Raw genomic sequence first — 20,878 nt, forward strand, 5'->3', positions numbered from 1 at the left:
CCCGCCCCCGCCTCTCCCGCGAGGAGGGGAGGGGCCCATCGTCTGGAGACCCGGGTTCGAGGCCCGACAACCCGGAGCCACTGTAGCTATCGGGTCCCCGTCTGGCGGAAGTAGCCGGGCGTCCTCGAGCGCTTCGAGTATTGGTTCACCTCGCTCGCTCCACAGACCTCAGGGGCACATGGCCACCTATTCCCCCTTTACAAGAGGATAATGAGGATAAGCAGGAGCTGAGCCACAAGTCAGGGGGTGAAGCTGGGCAGGGAAGCTGGGCCTCCGGGGGAGGGGTTAGAGGTTCTGGGTCAGAGACACTGCAGGGGAAACTGAGGCAGAGGACCAGAACTCCAAAGCCAGAATCTCCTCCGAGCCACGCTGCCACCTACTCCACTTCATGAGCAGCAGCCCCTACCAGGCACTCCCATCTCCTGGCTCCCTGTGCCCGCCCCATCCATCTCAGAGGGGACGAAGTCACTCTGTCCCATGGGGCTCAACCAGGCTGGGGCCTGTTTGGCCTGTTTCCCCACCTGCAGCAGGAGGGCTTGGCAGGGGTGGGTCGGAGTGGGAGGCTGTTCACTGGGAAGGGGAGGGGACAGGCACGAGGGCAGAGCTGAGGCAAGGGAAGAATGAGGCCTGCACAGCAGGGCACCCCCCTCATGTGTGCTGATAAGGGAGCGTGGGAACCCAGCGGGCAGGCCGGGGCAGCTCCCCCAGGAACTTTCCAAAACAAGCGCCTGGAGGCCGGAAAATTTCCACCACTGGAGCTGGCCCAAAAGGTGGATAGTTGGGAATGTTTGCAGGAGACAGGGCCTGACCTTGAAGAATGGGGGCTTAAGACTCTGGGTCCAGGCCTCACCCTGAAGGGGCCTCGGTTTGTGGGAGTTGGAAGTGGACTGGGACCCCCCTCCCCAGTGGGAGGGAACTCTCAGGCAGGGAGGGCCCCTCCAAGGCAGGCTTCCCAGATGAGGGGGCTGCTGGCAAGGGTTTTGAGACATGAAGAGGAGTTCGCTGAAAGAAAACTACAGGCCAAGCCACCTGAGCTTGAAAAAGTGGCAAATGAAAAAGTAGCCACGTGGAAGGCAGTTTGAGGACTAGGGAAGACCCTGAGGGCTGGGGATAGGGAGTATGAAAGAATATTCAGTATTTGTCCCTGTTCTTGGTTAGACATTCAACTCAATCACCAGTAACCACTGATTTAATCAATCACATCTATGCATGAGATGGATGGGGTTCAGAACACAGAACCTCCCCAAGTATGGGGCCTTGGACTGCTGAGCGCTTTGAGCAGGACATCGGAAAGCTCAGAAGTGAGTCTCTCCGACCTTCTCCTGCCCTCCTGCCTCTAGCCCCTTTCTGCCCTGGAAACCATAGAAACCAGAATTCCTCTTCCCCAAGCCAGGTCAGAGAAACTGGAGCCCTTCTCCCCTAAAACAAGCCGCAAAGCCAGCAAAGGGCACCGTCCGCTTGCTCCCTTGAAGACCCTCATTCCGGGAGGGTCATGCCCATACCCTGGAGGAAGAAATGTTACCAGGAAGTCTGGGCAGGCTGGCTCCCCTCCCCCACCCTGTCTGCTCCCTGTAGATCTACGCAGTGTTCCATCTCATTGCTACACATTCTTCATAGAACCTAAGCAGAAAAATAGGCAGTCGACCAGGTGCGGTGGCTCACGCCTGTAATCCCAGCACTTTGGGAGGCCGAGGCGGGTGGATCGCTTGAGCCCAGTTTTAAGACCAGCCCGGGCAACATGGGGAAAACTGTCTCAATAAAAACAAAAAAATTAGCTGGGCTTGGTGGTGCCAGCTTGTGGTCCCAGCTACCTGGGAGGCTCAGGTGGGAGGATCACCTGAGTTCAAGAGGTGGAGGCTGCAATGAGCCATGTTGCCCTCCAGCTTGGGCAACGGAGTAAGACTGTCTCAAAAAAACAAACAATGGGGTTTGGGGGAAATATGGAGGTGCTGGGAGGGTGGCACACCTGGAAAAGGCATAGAAGCTCCATGGCCCACCCCATACCTTGCCCTGTGTGCCTCCTCCATTTGGCCGTGAGCATTTTCCAAAGTTCTGTGAGCTGTGGCAGCAAATTATCAAACCCGAGGTGGGGGTCTTGGGAACTCGCACTTTATCGCCGGCTTGCTGGAAGAACAGGTGGCATCTGACACGGGTGCAGCCCTGTGGGACTGAGCCCCGTAACTTGTGGAGTCCGATACCGTCTCTGGGAATGGAACTGTTGGACATCCTGTTGGTATTGGAAGCTCAGAGAATCAGGGAGCTTGTGCCTCGGGGCAACAAGGGATTCAGGAACCTGTGTAGCTAAGAGACACGAGGAAGTTCCCAAGACCCAGCCACTAGGCAGCTGGCAGGATGTGGCATAGGGACGAGGCTGCTTCCACTCCTGGCAGTTGACAAGGTCAAGGAAGGGGGTCTGGCCCCTCCAGTCAGGCCTGGGTGTGCTGTCTGAGGTGGGTTGTGAGATGTGCCACTGTCCCCCCGCAAACTGTAGGCTCCTTGAAGGCCAGGACGAGGCTCTCTTGGTCACCGCTGTGTTGCAGAGCCCAGATGGAGCTTGGTTCAGGAGGGGCTGCAGGAATGGGGTGCCAGTGGAAAGAGGACAATCTGGTACCCTGGCAGGCAGCAGGAGAGGGGTTGGCAGACCGGAGCTCCTCTCCACCAGGGTGCCCAGGCCATGAGGGTGAGGGCTCTCCTGGGCACGGGGTGGGGGGGACTGGACTGATGGCATCCATGACTCAGGGAGGTCAGGAGACCAACTGTGGCCTCTGCGGGCCGTGGGAGTCACGGCCAGAGTACTGCTGGACAGTCTGCTTAGGGCTGGCAGTGGAGGGCTGGAGGAGGCAGTACCGAGAGCTGGAGGAGGTTGGTGTTGGGCCTGGGATACAGGGACAGAGATGTTACCTTGGGAGAACAGTGTGGCCATGCTGTGCTGGGAGCAGGATACACGCTGCCCCGCTGGGCCATATGACTTCCCCTCCCTCGCCCCTCAGATGCCTGGGTGGCCTCAGAACTTGGGCCAAGGACGCAGGCCAGCAGGGAGGCCAGGCCCCACAGCTGCAGGCCCAGGACCTTTGCCCACGGTCTTATTATTCGTGTTATCCCTTACTAAATGGCTCTTGCTTGTCCTTGGCCAGCAGGATGAGCATTACGTTCTCCATGTCCTCCAGCTCTGGTTCCACCTGCACAGCCACTCCGGCCTAATCATCCCCATCCCCTCTGGCGGCACGAGATGCTCCTGTCCCCGTACAGGAAGAACAGGTAATAACATTACCGTTGCCTGCTGCTTTCATCAGAGGGTGACAGTCACAGCTGGTTCCCCCAACCCCCACCACACTCCTGGCCTCTGGTGCTGCAGGCCAAGGAATCCCAGTGCTGGGTTCAGCCCACCCTGGAGGGTACTGCTGTGCTCACACGCCTGCTGTGGCTCCCCATCCCCCCCGCCCTGGCCCAGCCTGCCCCCTCATGTACAGGGCCCTCTGCTTCAGTCCTCATTCTTGGGCGATGGCTCAGGGAGGCCTGAGCCTCCTTATCTGGTTCCAGTTGGAGCCCCTGAACAACCCTTCCTCATCAACATGGCAGCCCCAGGCCACATCACCTCGAGATGCCACCCCACCCCAACCACAGGACAGGGACAGCCAACACAGAAACCAGGCCAACACCCCACCAAAACACACCACACCCCCACATCTTTACACACACCACACCCATACACCCCCACACCGAACACAACACCCACACTACCCACCCACCACAACCCACACCCAACACACACACACACATACCCCCACACCCAACACATCCACACACTACCCACCCACCACACCCCCACATAACCCCACACCCAACACACCACACACCCCACACCCAACACACCACACACACCCCACACCCAACACAACACCCCCACATAACCCCACACCCAACACACCACACACCCCACACCCAACACAACACCCCCATATAACCCCACACCCAACACACCACACACACCCCACACCCAACACAACACCCCCACATAACCCCACACCCAACACACCACACACCCCCCCACATCCCCAAGCACACCACACACCCACATACCATAACCCACCCACCACACACCCACATAACCCCACACCCCACACTACCCACCCACCACACACATCCACACCTCACCCTACACCCACCCTAACACACACATGCCTACATACACCACACCCAGATACACCACTCACATACCCACCATACACCCACATAGATACACCATACCCACACCACACACATCCACCACACAGCCACACAGATACACAATACCCACACTACACCCCCAGATACAATACACACAACTCAGATACACTACACCCCCGACACACATCAACACCCTAACATCACATCCAGATACACATCCCAATGCACACCCACACCACACACCCAACACACCACATCCACACCCTAACACACACCACACCCCTACAGATACACCACACACCCCAACACACACCACACAGATACACCACACACCAGATACACCACACACCCCAACACACACCCCAGATACACACCCCAACACACACCACACAGATACACCACACCACACAGATACACCACACCCCAACACACACCCCAGATACACCACACCCCAACACACAGCACACAGATAACACACCCCACAGATACACCACACACCCCAACACACACCCCAGATACACCACACCCCAACACACACCCCACACAGATACACCACACACCCCAACACACACCCGATACACCACACCCCAACACACACCACACAGATACACCACACACCCCAACACACACCCCAGATACACACCCCAACACACACCACACACCCCAACACACACCCCAGATACACACCCCAACACACACCACACAGATACACCACACCCCAACACACACCCCAGATACACCACACCCCAACACACAGCACACAGATAAAACACACACCCCACAGATACACCACACACCCCAACACACACCACACAGATACACCACACCCCAACACACACCCCAGATACACCACACCCCAACACACAGCACACAGATAAAACACACACCCCACAGATACACCACACACCCCAACACACACCACACAGATACACCACACACCCCAACACACACCACACAGATACACCACACACCCCAACACACACCACACAGCACACACAGCAGCCAGGCAGCCTGGGCTGCCAGGTTCAGTTCAGTGAAATTTATTGTAGGTGAAAAAGGTCGGCATTCACCTGCTTAGTGTACAAAAAGGACACCAGATCTTTTAAGAAAATATGAGGAGACTGAAGATGCAGATGCCTTTCAATTGTAACATTTTGGCAAAAGTGGAAAGTTCTTGTAAACACCAACCCCATGGCTCAAAATAGTTTTTCTCCACAGTACAACATTAAAAGAAAAAAAATAGTATCAATAAGTTAGACCATATTTAATCAGCTAGAACTTTGTCCACCAACCCCCAAAACAAAACTCTTCTTAGCTTCATAATTCCTTAAAAGGAGAACAAATAACAAAAACAACAACAACAAAAAGGCAAATTCAACTGACAGCCCCTAGGACTGTTCCCAGGGCAGAGGGGCGGGCAGTCCCTCGCTGGGACCTTCTGAAATCGTCCCACCTCACCGGTGTCTGCAGGGCTGCCTGTGAGCGACACAGTGGGGTCCTGCCCACTCAGGTTCCCCCAGAGCCTGGTCGGCCCTTCCCCAGCCCATCCCAGAAGACAAAAACAACAGCAGCTATTGAAACATGAAGGAAATTTCCTCAGAGCTCTGGGAACCCAGGGGTCCCAAAGGAGAGAGATTTGGGTAGGGGTGGGACGCACTGTGGGCCCTCCGCAGTCAGTTCTTTGGAAGCCATCAGGAGGAACTCCCCCACCCCCTGGTTTAGAAAAATAGACACATCTGTATTTTTGCATTTCTGCTCTCCCTGCCTGACTGTTGATGGCAGCAGTGACCCCCTTGTAATCCCTGGGCCCTGATCACAGCCACCCCCACCACCACCTTCCCAAGTCATGGCTTCGTTTGGCCCTAAATGGGAACACTCACCTCAGACCCCACCATGCCCTGGGGGGGCCCCACACACGCACATGCACGCACACACACTTGTGTGGCCCCCCGATGCTTTGGGGGACGCTAGACTAGGCACAGCAACAAAGCAGCAATTGGGGTTAACTGCAGAGCCTGCGCCCCCCCGAGCGGGCAGACCCATCTTCCTGGCTCCCCAGCTCTGCCCATGGGTCCCTGGGGCCCCCACTGGTGCCCAGCCCTCCATCAGCCCCTCCCTGAGTGCAAACCTTGGCGGTGGCTCTGCTAAGACGACCCCAGGACCCATAAGTGGACAGAGGGATGGAGGGAGGCCAGCAGCATGGAGACCACAGGGTCTCAACAGTGTGGAATGGGCAGCAGCAGCAAATGGGAGCCAGAGGACATCGCAGAGTACAATCTGATGCTACTTCGGCGTCTCAACTGGGAGCACAGAAACACTGCATCCCCCGACAGCTGGGGGCCCAAAATAGCAGGGCAGGCCTGGGGGAGCTGAGAGCTCTCTGGCCCCCCTTGGCTCTGAGCAGCTGCTGGGGGGCACCAGCTGAAGTTCTCAAAATAGCCACCCCGGGGCCACCCCGTTTGCTTGCTGGAGCAGAGACCCTGCCTGAGGAGGAGAGGCCAGGGACTAGGGTGCCTGAACACAGAGCCAGAGACCAGCAGAGGCCACCTGCTGGGTCCCCGCCCTCAGAGCTCAGCTGCACCTTCCGACAGCCTCTGTAATACTGCAGGCAGGACCCAGGGCAGTGGCTAGACCCTGGGTGTCCGAGGAGAGGGAGGCACAGGTTTAGAAAAAAGATTCTGCTTCTCTTTTGTACAAAAATAGACTCGAGTCTCATTAGCAGTTGCTAAAAGTGGCTGTCTTTGTATAAAACTAGAAAAGGCAGGCGCACCACCCCGAGGGCCTAGGAGTCTTCTGCGACAGAGGAGGCTGAACCGCGGCTGCAGCCAGGGAGGCAGCACTGGGCTTCCTGGGGAGCCCGTCACAGGCAGGGACTGTTCAGGAGGCGGGAAGGGCCAAGGTGGGCCTGCAGCCCTCCGCCAGGACCAGACATCTGCAGGGGCTCCCCTGAAAGCCGGCAGTGCTGGTTCAGATGAGCATCTTCCTCGGGTTTATTTTTTTAAATAAATCCTCTCTCCCCCACCTTTTGCTCCCCCCACCCTCCCAGATCCTGCCATCGGGGCGGGCGGCTAGGGCCAGGCCTGCAGTTGCCGCTGGTCGTACTCGGCGATGAGCCTCTTGATGTGGGCCAGCTTGCTGTGCAGGTACTCGCAGCGGTGCTTCTCCTGGCTGTAGTTGGTGTTAGTCTGCGGGACAGCACGGTCACACTCAGGACAGAGCTCCCCACTGCGAGCAGGCCAGCGCCCCCCACACCAAAGACCTGGGCTCAGTGCCCAGCAAAGAGGGTTGTGGTCCAAGGTCAGAGTGGGGATTGGTCCTGCGCACGTCCTAAGTTTGTGTGGCTTCGCCAGACACCACGGCTGAAGACTTGGGTGGGGGTGGCGGGGTGACTTTGGACTCAGACCCAAAGGTCCTACCCCCATACCTTGGAGGATGCCAGAAAGGGTCTGGGGGCCACACCAGGGGAGCCTCTGCAGCTCACAGGACAGGCTCAGCTACTCCTGAGTGCGTCAGGGCGGGGAGGCTGTTCCAGGCCTACTCTCCTCCCTCCCGATCCCACGGTCAGTTGGAGCCCATCCCAACACAAGAGACACACACCTTTTTGATTTTTCGATATTCCTGCAAAATCTGCCCTCGAGTAGTCTAGAAGAAAAACAAAATTTTGAAAAAACAAAGTATGCCCCCACCTGCAGGAAACCCAAATTGAGTGGCCCCAGATGCTCTGAGAAGGGTGGGGGCTGGAACAGTGGGGCAGCCTCACGTACAAGGCCAAGTAACGCCCCAGGGGCCCGCAGGAGCAGGAGCTCCGGAGTGGGTGGGGCATGAGGGAAAGGCTTCGGGGCCTCTTGAGGGCAAGAGCAGGTGGGGCACCGCTGTTGTGGGGGGCCTGGGAGGACAAGGAAGTGTGTGTGTGTGTGTGTGTGTTGGGGAGGGTGGTGCGGCAAAGCAGGAGGGAAAGGGAGGCAGAGATGCCCCTAGAACCCCATCATGAATCATCTTTTTTGGAACCGAAAGGGGCCTTGGCCAGGGAGAGAGGCCCCAGCATCTGATGAATCGGGACCCAGCCCTGCAACCAAGTCACCAGTTTTGAAAGGTGGCAGGTGGGGAGGCTGCATCCAAGGCTGTGGCTGAGGATGGAGACTCTATCCACACAGGGCAGCTGGAGGAGCTGTGAGCCCAAGCCAGGGGACCATAGGACTCCTAGTCCCCAGGACCACAGGGACCTGCCACCTCCCCACTGCAGTGGTTGTGGCAGCACAGATGGACCCCAGGGTGCTGGATAGGGCTCAGCTATGGGGTCTCATGAGGGTGTGGCACAGGTACCAAGAGCCCTGTGTCCTGGACTGTGAGAGGACCCTAGGTGCTCAAATGTGTGGGGATCCATGTACCCCGGCTCACCCTGAACCCAAGGAGGTGGGTCACAGCTATCCCACCACAAAGGAGGCTGACAAGTTGGACTGCCTTCGAGGACTCCCATGACAAGGCCCCAGGGCCGGGCCAGAACCATGGGGTTGCCGCATGGGGGGCTTGCAGCACCAGGGGGAGGAGTTGCCTGGGGAAGAGATAGACTCTGGGGCCACCAAGCAGGCCAGGAGGCTGGTGGTGGTATACGTCTGTGAGCCCTGGCCCCCGCTAGAGCTGCGGCATAGTAGGCAGCAGGAGGGCTCTACCTCGTACTCCTCGGAGCCCTGGGTGAGCTGCCGGAGCTGGGCGTCGAGTTGTGTGAACCGCCGCGTGATGCGCTCGATGCGGGCGTGCAGGTCGCGGTACTCGCTGTACTCCGCATTGAAGTCATTCTTGTAGCTCTGGCGCTGCTCCGAAGAAGAGATGGCTGCGTATTTCCTGAGACAGGAGAGAGGGGCCACTGAATGGACGCTGGAAGAACCCAGCCCCACACAGGCGGCGGCCGTCCTGGCCCAGAAGAGGCTGCCATGTTGGGAATTCACATACTCAGACCTGCAGTGGGTTTGCCTCTGCTAACCTGCAGTCTGAGGGAGGGGTCTGAACCCAGAAAAGGGAGGCCTGGTCTACAGGTCCCAGACAAACACTCACAGCAAGTAGTCGGGCGTCTCCGACGTGGACGTGGGAACACTGGAAACGCTGCAGGTTCCGTTCAAACCTACGAGGGCAAATGAGCACCTTCTGAGTCTGCGCCTGTGGCACCAGTCTGCAGGAAGCATGCCAGGATGGGGACATGTGTGAAAAATGCATGCTTTGCTGCTAGAGGGACATGGAGAGATGGCAGATGGGGTGAACATGTGCCGGGTGCAAGGGCTGAGCACCTGGCATCTGGCAACTGTGGGCTGCTGGACCTGGGCATGCCCTCCAGGTGGCGAGAGCTCGGCGTGCACCTGTGTGTCCAGGGCAACGCCCTGCAGGGCACAGACGGCCCAGGCATCAGCATGGCAGGCACATTCTTGTCAAACAGCGGACATGTCAGGGAACTGCAAGGCCAAAGCCTGCACAACCGGTCAGAGCTTCCCCGAGGCCAGGCCTTTGCTGCCTCCACTGACCGCATGTCAAAGGTCACTAAGCTGAAAACAAATGACCCCTGGCCTGACCCAAGTCCCTGGGGCATCCCGGCCTCTGACCAGGCAGGACAAAGACCCAGCCAGCAGGGCTTGCACCTCTGTTGCTGACAAAGTTCCAGGCCCTTGGTGTGCGCCCCACCCAGATCATCCCATCCTTCCCACTGGACGCTGAACTGCAGGCTCCACAAGGCAGCTCCAGGACAGGGCCGGCCAGAGGAGCCTGTGGGCCACCCCAATCAGCCATCCTTGAGTGATGCGTCCACGAAGATGCTCAGCCCTTCAGGAGCCTGTCCAAAGCTGTACAGCTGATGGCTAGATGGGGCCTCAGGCAGCTGTCCTGCTCCTCAGCCCTGTGGTGGGGTGCCTCAGCCACATCAGATAACACCCTTGAGGGTCTGGAAATCGAGGAGGAGGGATAGGAGGACTGAGGTGCCCGCTGCCTGGGAACATGGTCGTCGCCTCATCGCCTCAGACCACAACTAGAATTTAGGGTGTGTTTCCGAGGCTGTCCTGCAGGTGGCCTTCTTTCCGACAGAGAAATGATTTTATGACTTTCAGAAGGATCCTCAGAATACTGTTTTCTTTTTTACAAACAGCATCTTGCTCTGCTACCCAGACTGGAGTTGCAATGGGATGATCGTGGCTCACTACAACCTTGAACTCCTGGGCTCAAGTGATCTTCCTGCCTCAGCCTCCCAAGTAGGTGGGACTATAGGCATATACCACCATCCCTAGCTAATTAAACATTTTTTCTGTGGAGATGGGTTCTCACTATGTTGCCCAGGCTGGTCTCAAACGCCTTACCTCAAGCAACCCTCTGAACTGGCTTTTCAAAGCATTGGGATTACAGGCGTGAACCACCATGGACCTGGCGATTTTTTTTTACTTTTTAGTAGAGATGAGGAGGCTCACCTATATTGCCAGGTTGGCCTTGAACGTCTGGACTTAAGTGATCCTCTTAACTTTGGCCTCCCAAAGTGCTGGGATTACAGGCAGAGCCCACTGTGCCTGGCCCTACTGCGAATTTTCAGGGGCTCTCTGCACTACGCTGAGAGCAGGAGTCTGCCATCTCAGGTTTGCTGAGTCCTTTCTCTCATTCTAACACCTGGGCAGCATCTCTGCTGCCAAATTCCCAAAAATGGACAGAGCTCACTCCCGACAAAGGTCGTAACACTCCAGACTTTGGGCCAGGAGCTGCCTTCAGTATCGCCACCACTCCAACCTGGCTTGTCTTTAAGAGGCTGTGGCCTTCCCAGGGCTACAGCCTGTATTGCATGGGTCTGACCCTGGTCCAGGTTGGAAGGAAGCGACGGCCAAGCCCACACTCCCGCCACACAGCGGCCTCCCTGGGTACTCTACAACAGGTAACTGCCATGTGCCAGGCTGGTCAACATCACCTCCTTTGACACCCCCCACGATCTTCACCTGCTAGGATGACAGATGGGGAAATCAAGGCTCAGGGTTAGCTCAACCTGGTGCTAGTGGGACCTTCAAAGTCCAGCCCCTGGCAAATCTCAGTGGCCCCTTGCTCCCACTCAAGCATTGGCCGAGCTGGTCCCTGCTTCTGGGCCCCGGGAAACACCCCCACAGCAGCTCTTCTCCCCATCTGTCCTCTTAATGGCCCGTGTCTCTCCACTTGCTTGTCTTGGGCAGGAGCTGGAGACAGCTAGGATATGCCCTGTACACGTGGCACCTTCAGGGCCCTGGGTAGGATGGACCACCAGCACCGGGCTTGGCTTCTGGTGCCTCCACTGTCTTTCCTTGGTGCTTGGGACATCTACCTCTGGTTTGCACTTTCTCACCCATGGGAGAGAGGACAGCCCCTGGGCCGGGGGATGAGCTGCCTAGGGGCCGATATGCGCCAGGCCGGAGAGAAAACCACCCTGAGTCCCTAGGCCTGTCTTGGCATCTCGGCACTGGGCATCCAAAGAGGGACACAGCCCAGGGTGGTCTATGGAGTCCAGACCTGGGCACAGGGTCTCACTTCTGCCATGTGAGACAGATCCTGGCCCAGGTCTGGCTATAGGGTGTGGGATGTGTCCTGGGAATCAGGAATCCTGCCCTGAGCATGGCCCTGGTCAGAGAGGCTGCCCAGGGAGTGAGGTCGCCCTCTCCCCGTTGGCCCTCACATGCAATCCCACGTGAGCTGGAAAGCCTAGCACGAGGCAAGGCTGACCCAATCCCGAAAGTTCCCCTTCCTACCCAGTAAGACTCAGCCGCAGCAGCAAGGACCTGCTCTTTAGCCACAGCAGGGGACGGGGGCATGGCCCTCTCAGTACTGAAAAGCCGTAATGAAAGAGGGGCTCCCATCCTCATCCCAGGAATGCCCCCGACTCAGCCTCCTCCTGGAGACACAACCCAAAAGCATGGCAGCTGACACTGCCTGGGCTCCCCTGGGCCAGCTGGCACTGAGAGCAAAGTGGCTGTGTGCAACCGGCCGCCACTGCCACATGTGACCACAGCAGCTCCCACCCTCTGTGGCGGTGGAACAGCCGCTGCACCCTGGCCACTGCTTCTGCTGGTTCCTGTAAATGAGCAGCTGCACAGGCTCCTGGCCACAGTGCTGGGCGGGTGCTACTGCTGCTCGGTGCCAGTGCCTGGGCTGTGCGCTGCCCAGGTCTCCTGACTCCCTGACCCCAGCCTGCCAGGCCCTGTCCCCACAGCAGAAACGTACACTCCACAGCAGCTGTGTGGGGCCTATGGAGGTCCAAGTGTCATCCCTCTCCCTCTCCCTCTCCCACCAGAATCTGCCCCTCCACACCTGCACTGCCTCTCCCTGAATAGGGCTGGTTCGCCTGGGCCCACACTGCCTTCCCTGAGCCCCAGCAGATCTCAGCATGGCCCTGGCTCCCGAGGTTTCCCTGCAGTCAGAGTTGGGGCCTGGACCCATTCCTCTCCGCATGTGCTAGCCCCTTCTATGGCCTCAGCTCCCCAACAGGCACTGGGCCCCAGGCCTCCAGTGCTGGCCTGGCACATTGACTGCATGTGACACCGGGCACTCCAGAGGAGAGGACCAGTGCGGGAATGTAGTGGGCCAGGTGCCAGGCACACAGGGCCAGTCTGTTGGGGCCCTGGGCAACAGAGCCCCCTCCCCTAGCCTCTACAGCTTGAGCCCCCTCAACACCCATGAGAATGAGGTGAACGTGGGGCCAGTGCTGGGAGTCCTGGCAGCGCCATCCTGCCAGGACACCTACCTGGGGCATCTGCTGGGGCTCCGAGGGTGGTGTGTGTAGCGGGTGCACAGTCTGGGGGCTGGGCCCGGGGCCTGTCCTCAGCCGCCCTCTCCTTGTCTTTGTGCTTCTTGGACTTCTTCTTGGGCTTGCTGCGTGAGGGACTGCCATGGGGCCTGCTGGGCTGGGCACAGTCCGTCAGCAGGGGCAGACCAAGGCGTGCAGTGGGGGCTGGGGCAGCCGCCTCCCCGCGCTCACAGTCCCGGCCACTGTGGCCCAGGTCATTGCTGACATCAGCCAGGGGGTCATGGGCCCTCGGGGGCTCCAGTCGCGGGGGCAGGTGGGTGCTGGAGCTGAGGGTGTCTGTGCTGGCTGGCGGGCCCGGGGTGGGCAGCAGGGCCTCACGGCCGTTGGGCATACCCAGCTTCCCGTTGACAGCTGGCTGAGCTCTCTGAGTGAAGTGTGATATCCGGGGTTTCTTGTTGGCTAGGGGGTCGATGAAATCAGGAGGCTGTGGCCGTTTCTGGGGAGGAGCAGAGACCATTTTAGAGGGGACCACAGAGCGGCTGGGCAGCAACAGACAATCCTGTGGCCCAGCCAGAAAATCCGGCGCTGCCTGCAAGGCCCAGGCCGGCCACACGGGGGCACCAGGGCACCAAGCCAGGTCCTTGGTGCTGCTCAGGGTGCCCTCAAACTGAGCCCTTAAGCCTGCTGGGGCCAATGCAGGGGAGGGCAGGGCCCAGCCTGTGCAGGTCAGCCCTGGGGACTGGTCTAAAGCACTGCTATGTTCAGCATGCTTCCCCAGCAACAGCTGTGACGCAGGGACAGGAGGCCCGAGAGACCCCACATCTGAGAGCCGCCCCCATCCCAGGTTCCACATTGTAAACTGGGGTTGCTGTGGCCATATTGGCAGGAATCTGCCCCCAACCCCAACCCGACAGCTTCCCCCTTGATCCCTAGGTGGAGACAGGCAGCTCAGCTCGGAGCAGCTCATGTTCCAAGGAGCTGGTGAGGAAGGTGACAAGGGTGACTGATGCAGCACAGTCACTGCTCAGGACAGTTACCCCAGGCCCGCCCCATTTACCTGCGGGGGTGAGGCAGAGCGCCCACGCTCGCCTGGGGGGCTAGAGGCAGCAGCATCTCCAAGGAGGCTGCCGGTGCTCTGTGGCTGGCACAGCTTCCTGCGAAGGAGAGGCAGGGCTGGGTCAGGTGGTACTGAGGAGGCCTAGAAGCCCCAGCTGTGTATCTACACGGGGCCCCGGAGGAGATGCCTCAAGGAAGGAACCCCCCTACTCTCAAATCCAGAGCAGGGCCAAGGGGGTCACAGGAACCTGGGTATGAGCCCATCCTGCCCCCGGCTTCACCCACTTCCCCACTCACTGTCCCCCTGTGCCCAGAGGAGGGCCAGCACTTTGTGTAGGTGCCTGTTACCGGGGAGACTAGAGACACATGCTGGGGTGCTGGCCCCTGCTTTTAAAGACAGCTGTTCATCCTGCTAAGAACGCTCACTGCAGAAACCGTCCAAAATGCAGAAGAGAACGGAGAGCCTGGCCTAGGATGAGACAGACTTCCTGGGAACCCAGTCACAGTAGGGTGTGGAGGACGGTCAAGTGGCCACCAGCCTGACCACGTGATGCAGCCGGAGAAGGGAAGAAACACCCCAGTGCATGCCCCTTCTCCAGCTCATGTGATCTGGGCGAGGGGAACCCCTCTGCCCCCACCAGCAACCCTGCAGCTTAAGGGTATCCTCTCTGACCCAGCCATCCTCTCCCAGCAGCTGCACATCTCGAGGGAGCCTAGAGCCCCTCCAGGCCCCTCAGAGAGGCTGAAGCCCAGGGCTATGGCAATTCTGCCAGCCAGTGACATCCAGAGACCATCTCCCTGACTGATGGGCTCAGCTGCAGACCACTGTAGCTGTCGCCTCCCTGGTGGCCTGAGAGGAGAGCCATGTGAATATAAACAGAGCTTCCAGTTAAAGACAGAAAACAGAGGACAGGCATTTGCGTCCACTGAAGAGGCAAAGCAGAGACAAAAGGAGGAGCGAGGACACTGGAAAGTGTAGCAGAAGCATGAATGGTGACTGTCGCAGGATCCAGAGAATCCAAGGCCCAGAGCAAGAGGCACTGTGACCTCAGGGGATGACAGGCTGCTGCCAGGCCAACCCCCACAGCCCTGTTGCAGGTCCTCGTCACTGCTGGTGGGGCTGCAGGGCAGTAAGCCTAGGGCTGTCAGGTAGCAAAGAGGCTTGGGCCACTCCTCCAGGCAGCTGGGTGAAGCTACCTGGGCCACAGCTGGATGACAGGATGGCCAGATGTGTGGCCTCAGGAGAAGAAGCAGGGCCCAGGACTAGGCCATATTGGGGATTCAGAGGCCCCAAGCTGTGTAGGAGTGCCCCCAAGGGCTGCACTGCAGCTTCCAGGCAACAAACGTCACACCTTAAAACAGAACAGGAAAATACATTTGAAAAGAGAGACTCCACAAGGAGATGAAAACATTAAAAAATTAATCAACAGGCTGGGCGCAGTGGCCCACGCCTATAATCCCAGCACTTTGGGAGGCAGAGGCGGGCTGATCACCCAAGGTCAGGAATTCGAGACCAGCCTGACCAACATGATGAAACCTCGTCTCTCCTAAAAGTACAAAAAAAAATTAGCTAGGTATGGTGGTGGGCGCCTGAAACCTCAGCTACTTGGCAGGAGAGTCACTTGAACCTGGGAGGCGGAGGCTGCAGTGAGCCGAGATTGCGCCACTGCACTCCAGCCTGGGTGGCATCTTTTTTCTTCAAGACAGAATCTCAAATAAATAAAATAAAATAATTAACAAAAACACCAGTTTTAGTATCCTTGGAAAAGCAACACATTTGAGTAGATGTTTCTTCAAAGCAGCTATACAAGTGGCCAATAAGCACATGAAAAGATGCTCAATGCCACGTGTCTTCAGGGAAATTCAAATCAGAACAAGACACCGGCTACTCTGGGCACACTGCCTATGAGCTGGCGCTGCCCTGCAAGGAGCAGTAACAAACAAACCCACCAAACAGAAAACAAATGAGACACCGCTTCACATACCCGCAAGGATGGCTGAATAAAAACAGAAAATAGGCTGGGTGCGGTGGCTCATGCCTGTAATCCCAGAACTTTGGGAGGCCAAGGTGGGTGAACCACCTGAGGTCAGGAGTCCAAGGCCAGCCTGGCCCAACATGGCGAAATCCTGTCTCTACTAAAAAAAATACAAAAATTAGCCAGGTGTGGTGGCGGGCAGTTGTAACACCAGCTACTTGGGGAGGCTGAGACAGGAGAATCGCTTCAATCTGCAAGGCAGAGACTACAGTGAGCCAAGATCATGCCATGGCACTCTAGCCTGGGTGACAGAGCAAGATTCCATCTCAAAAAACAAAAAACAGAAAATAGCAAGTGTTGAGATGACGTAGAAAAACTGGAACCCACGTGCGCTGTTGGTGGGACTGTGAGAGGATGCACCAGCAGCAGAAAAGGGTTCCAAAGCCAGGCACAGTGGTACACACCTGTAATTCCAGCACGCTGGGAGGCTGAGGCACGGGGTGACCTGACTAATGTCAGATCCCCTGCGGCCCCTTCACAGATGCGCAGTGGGGGCATATTTCAAAGCCTGCAGAATTTCCTCTCTCGTCTACCCGACCCAGCTGACCCTTCACAGATGCGCAGTGGGGGCATATTTCAAAGCCTGCAGAATTTCCTCTCTCGTCTACCCGACCCAGCTGACTACGTGGCTGCAGTTGAGTTCAAAATAACCATTAGACCTCGACTGCCACTGCCTGGGAAGTCCTCAAGAGAAGGGGAAACCCACGTCCACACAAACCCTTGTCCACCCATGTCCACAGCAGCTCTAGTCACAGTTGGCAAAGGGGGAAAACCGCCCAAATGGCCCTCAGTGGGTGCATGGATGACAACATGTGGTCCATCCACACACTGGGATATAATTCAGCCATGAAAAGGAAGCACTGACCTGTTACAAGAATGACCCTTGAATACATGATGCTGAGTGAAAAACGATATGCGTAATGGTTGATATGGCTCAAAATCTTTTTGTTTGTTTGGGCTTGTTTTGAGACAGGTCTTGCTGTATTGCCCAGGCTGGAGTGCAGTGGCACAGTCACAGCTCACTGCAGCCTGAACGTCCTGTGTTCAAGGGATCCTCCCAGCTCAGCCTCTAGAGTAGCTGGGATCACAAGAGCGCACCACCATCCCTGGCTAATTTTTTTTTGTAGAGATGAGGGTCTCACTATGTTGCCCAGGCTTGTCTAGAACTCCTGGGCTCAAACGATCCTCCCACCTAAGCCTCCCAAAGTGCTGAGATTACAGGCATGAGCCACTGCACCCGGTCCTGATTCAACAATCTTCACGGCCACAAGTTTCCACGGATTGCATGTCAGCCACATAGTTACGATTTCATTGATCTGAAATGTCCACCACAGGCAAATCCATAGAGACAGAAAGCAGATTAGTGGTTACCAGGGGCTGGGGTTGTGGGAGGGAATGGAGAGCGACTGCTGATGGGGATAGGGTTTCCTTTTGGGGAAATGAGAATGTTCTGGAACTAGACAGAGGTGGTGGCTGCACAACACTATGAATGTACAAAATGCCACAGAGTTACTCACTTTAAATGAGTGACTTGTGTTACATGAACTGAATCTGAATAAAGCTTTTTTTTTTTTTGAGATGGAGTTTCGCTGTTGTTACCCAGACTGCAGTGCAATGGCACAATCTCGGCTCACCGCAACCTCCACCTTCTGGGTTCAAACAATTCTCCTGCCTCAGCCTCCCGAGTAGCTGGGACTACAGGCACGCACCACCATGCCCAGCTAATTTTTGTATTTTTAGTAGAGACGGGGTTTCACCTTGTTGACCAGGATGGTCTCGATCTCTTGACCTCGTGATCTGCCTGCCTTGGCCTCCCAAAGTGCTGGGATTATAGGCGTGAGCCACCGCGCCCAGCCAAATGTGCTTCTATTTTTTTTTTTTTTGAGACAGAGTTTTGCTCTTGTTACCCAGGCTGGAGTGCAATGGTGCGATCCTGGCTCACCGCAACCTCCGCCTCCTGGGTTCAGGGAATTCTCCTGCCTCAGCCTCCTAAGTAGCTAGGACTACAGGCACGTGCCACCGTGCCCAGCTAATTTTTTGTATTTTTAGTAGAGACAGGGTTTCACCATGTTGACCAGGATGGTCTCAATCTCTTGACCTCGTGATCCACCTGCCTCGGCCTCCCAAAGTGCTGGGATTACAGGTGTGAGCCACTGCACCCGGCAGAACTGTTTTTTTTTTTAAGCATCCTTAGAGTAGGTTAAAAATAATATCCTGAGCCAGGCATGGTGGATGAACTCCAGCAGCCCACCAAGGGCAGGAACACCTGAGGTCAGGAGTTTGAGACCAGTCTGGCCAACATGGTGAAACCCTATCTCTACTAAAATTACCAAAAATTAGCCAAATGTGGTGGCACATGCCTGTAATCCTAGCTACTCAGGAGGCTGAGGCAGGAGAATCACCTGAACCTGGGAGGTGGAGGTTGCAGTGAGCCGAGATTTCACCATTGCATTACAGCCTGGGCAACAAGAGTAAAACTCCATCTCAAAAAAAAAAAAAATGACATCCCAGCCAGGCGTGGTAGCTCATGTCTGTAATGCCAGCACTCTGGGGGACCGAGGCAGTTGGATCACAAGGTCAGGAGTTCAAGACCAATCTGGCCAACATGGTGAAATTCCCTCTACTAAAAACACACAAATTAGCCAGGCATGGTGGCGGGCGCCTGTAATCCCAGCTACTCGGGAGGCTGAGGCAGGAGAATCACATGAACCTGGAAGGCACAGGTTGAAGTGAGCCAAGATCATGCCATTGCCCTCCAGCCTGGGTGAGACAATGAGACTACGTCTCAAAAAAAGAAAAAGCAACACGAAAGACTCTCAGAAACTAGAAATGATAGGCTCCCATGATGGCTCACACCTGTAATCCCAGCGCTTTGAGAGGCTGAGGCAGGCAGATCACTTGAGGTCAGGAGCTCAAGATCAGCCTGGCCAACCTGGTGAAACCCTGTCTCAATGATTGGGCATCAGAGCAACACTCTGTCTCAAAAAAGAAACTACAAATAATAATAGAGACGGGATGAGAAATGTCAGAGAACTCTCCCAAAAGGATAATAAAGAGCAAGAGATGAAAAGCAGGAAGAGAAGGATGAACTCCAGCAGCCCACCAAGGGCAGTCTGAGGTGGCGTGCAGTAGGGTAGTCAGGCCTTTCCACTGCCTCATGCGGGACAGAAAGACGGATGGATGGATGAGGCAAGTTTTCAGCCTGTGAGGTCCGTGGTACCATCCCAGGGTTGGGGTGGGAAGCCTCTGACCTTCGGCATGGAGGAAAAGCACCTTGGACTCTGCAAGCCTAGACACGATCAACCACCGGCTCGGCAAGACCACCGTCTGGGCATGAAGACGTGGCCAGCAGTCTTCCCAGAGCCCTGCCCTCAGAGAGGTGCTCCAGAGCTGGGCTCCTGCGGCACCAGGAAGGAGCAGGAAGCAGGGTGCAGACTCCGGCATGAGGATCACATGAGGGGAGTGGCTCAGGCTGGAGGTGAGGACACTAGGCAGTGTGTGGCTTGGGCAGAGGAATCAGAACTCCCAGGGGGACCTGTAGGACCCCTGGCCCATGGATAGTGATGAGAGGTGATTTGGACACCAAGGACAGCTTGGGGTTGGATGTGAAGAACAAAGATAACATGAGCAGAGAAACCACCCGAGCCACACATGGTGCAAGCTCAGCTGGGGAGGCTCTCGCAGTGACTTGGGCCCCCATCCCCCTCATCTGTCTCATGGCCTGCACCAGGCGAGCCCTGGTGGTAAAACACCTCAAGACCCTGCTTTGATATACCTGAGGCCCTGGTGTCCAAACTCCTATAAATGGGGCTTTCTTGGGGGCGGGGTGCTAAATAAGAAACGAAACAGCTGTGCAGAGGAGAGCTTCAGGTCACCTTCTATGTGGTTATGGTCCAGGACACCAACCCTACCCCTACACACCAGTTGAAGCTTGGGAAGACAATGCCGCTCCCGCTGCTGGCCCAGAGTGAAAGCCAACTGCCAAGGGGCTGGCATGAGCCCAGCAGCTCACTCCGCAGATGGAACATGAGCTTCGAATCAGGGGACCTGGAGGTAGCTCTGGAGCCTGCATCCCAGGGGAACTCCCCGCAGCCCCCAGAGATGCAGCTCAGGCTTCTCCTCATTCCACTAACTCCAAGCAGTTCTCCTTCCAGTGCCCTAAGGGTCTGTGGAACCCAGGGAGGGGGCCAAGGGAGATGACACAGCTACGAGGATGGGGGTGGGTCTTCTGCCAAGACTGTGCCCTCAGGGAGCCTCCCACCAGCCAGGGAAGTGCCCCACAGGCCCCTGACCTCCACTTCCAGGGCAGACAGGCAGGTACTACCCCTCAGGGGAACGGAGTGGACCCCCACTTCTCTCTGCTTTCCAGAGGCAATTACTGCTTTAAACAGCTGAACTTCCAAAAAATAATCACAAATCATAAATACCTCCGAGCCCCTGAGAAATCACTTGTGGACTAATTGGCAGATTGGCCTGCTTCACAGCCTGCACTCCGCAGCCCACATCGGTAGAGAAGGAAACCATTAGCCGTCTGCCTCCTTAACCACTGCTCTCCGGAGCTGCTGCCACTCCTGACCCTGGGTTCCAATTAGCCCCAGAGGATGCATTTAATTAACACTGCTTAATGACGCCTGCCGGGAGTGTTGGTTTGCCTTATTTCTCTACTTCAGGTTCTCGAGAGGCTCTTCTCAAAAAGTCAGTGAACTTCCAAGGCCCTGTGGGCATGCCCAGGTTGTGGAGGGAAGCACGGGGGGGGGGGGGGGGGGGGGGGTGGGAAGCTGGGAACAGCTGAGGAGGGAGGGTTCTGGCAGACTGAGGCCTTTTGTCTAAAGATTCTGGGGTTTGGGCCAGTGACTCATGCCTGCATCCCACTCTGTGGGGGTGGCCTTCC

General features: G+C 56.9%; 1 protein-coding gene and 1 long non-coding RNA gene across 3 annotated transcripts in view; one reads left to right on the plus strand and one right to left on the minus strand.

Annotated features, from left to right (window-relative positions):
* Positions 1 to 1,166: 1,166 nt before the first annotated feature.
* LOC144580937 (uncharacterized) lies at positions 1,167 to 5,349 on the plus strand. Its single transcript, XR_013531294.1, has 3 exons — positions 1,167 to 1,301; positions 3,138 to 3,258; positions 5,217 to 5,349. It is a non-coding gene; the product is annotated as an uncharacterized LOC144580937 (long non-coding RNA).
* The window catches only part of ELL (elongation factor for RNA polymerase II), a 69,742-nt gene continuing 54,055 nt past the window's right edge, over positions 5,192 to 20,878 (minus strand). For both annotated transcript variants that reach the window (XM_035286400.3, XM_035286399.3), the window contains 6 exons: positions 13,953 to 14,049; positions 12,893 to 13,391; positions 9,220 to 9,286; positions 8,838 to 9,009; positions 7,765 to 7,809; positions 5,192 to 7,352 (listed from right to left, as the gene is read on the minus strand). In XM_035286400.3, coding sequence (XP_035142291.2) covers positions 7,236 to 7,352; positions 7,765 to 7,809; positions 8,838 to 9,009; positions 9,220 to 9,286; positions 12,893 to 13,391; positions 13,953 to 14,049 — 997 coding nt within the window. In that variant the 3' untranslated portion in view covers positions 5,192 to 7,235. The remainder of the gene's footprint in view (positions 7,353 to 7,764; positions 7,810 to 8,837; positions 9,010 to 9,219; positions 9,287 to 12,892; positions 13,392 to 13,952; positions 14,050 to 20,878) is intronic.

Source organism: Callithrix jacchus, chromosome 22 (assembly GCF_049354715.1).
Source record: "Callithrix jacchus isolate 240 chromosome 22, calJac240_pri, whole genome shotgun sequence".
Taxonomy (NCBI): Eukaryota; Metazoa; Chordata; class Mammalia; order Primates; family Cebidae; genus Callithrix; species Callithrix jacchus.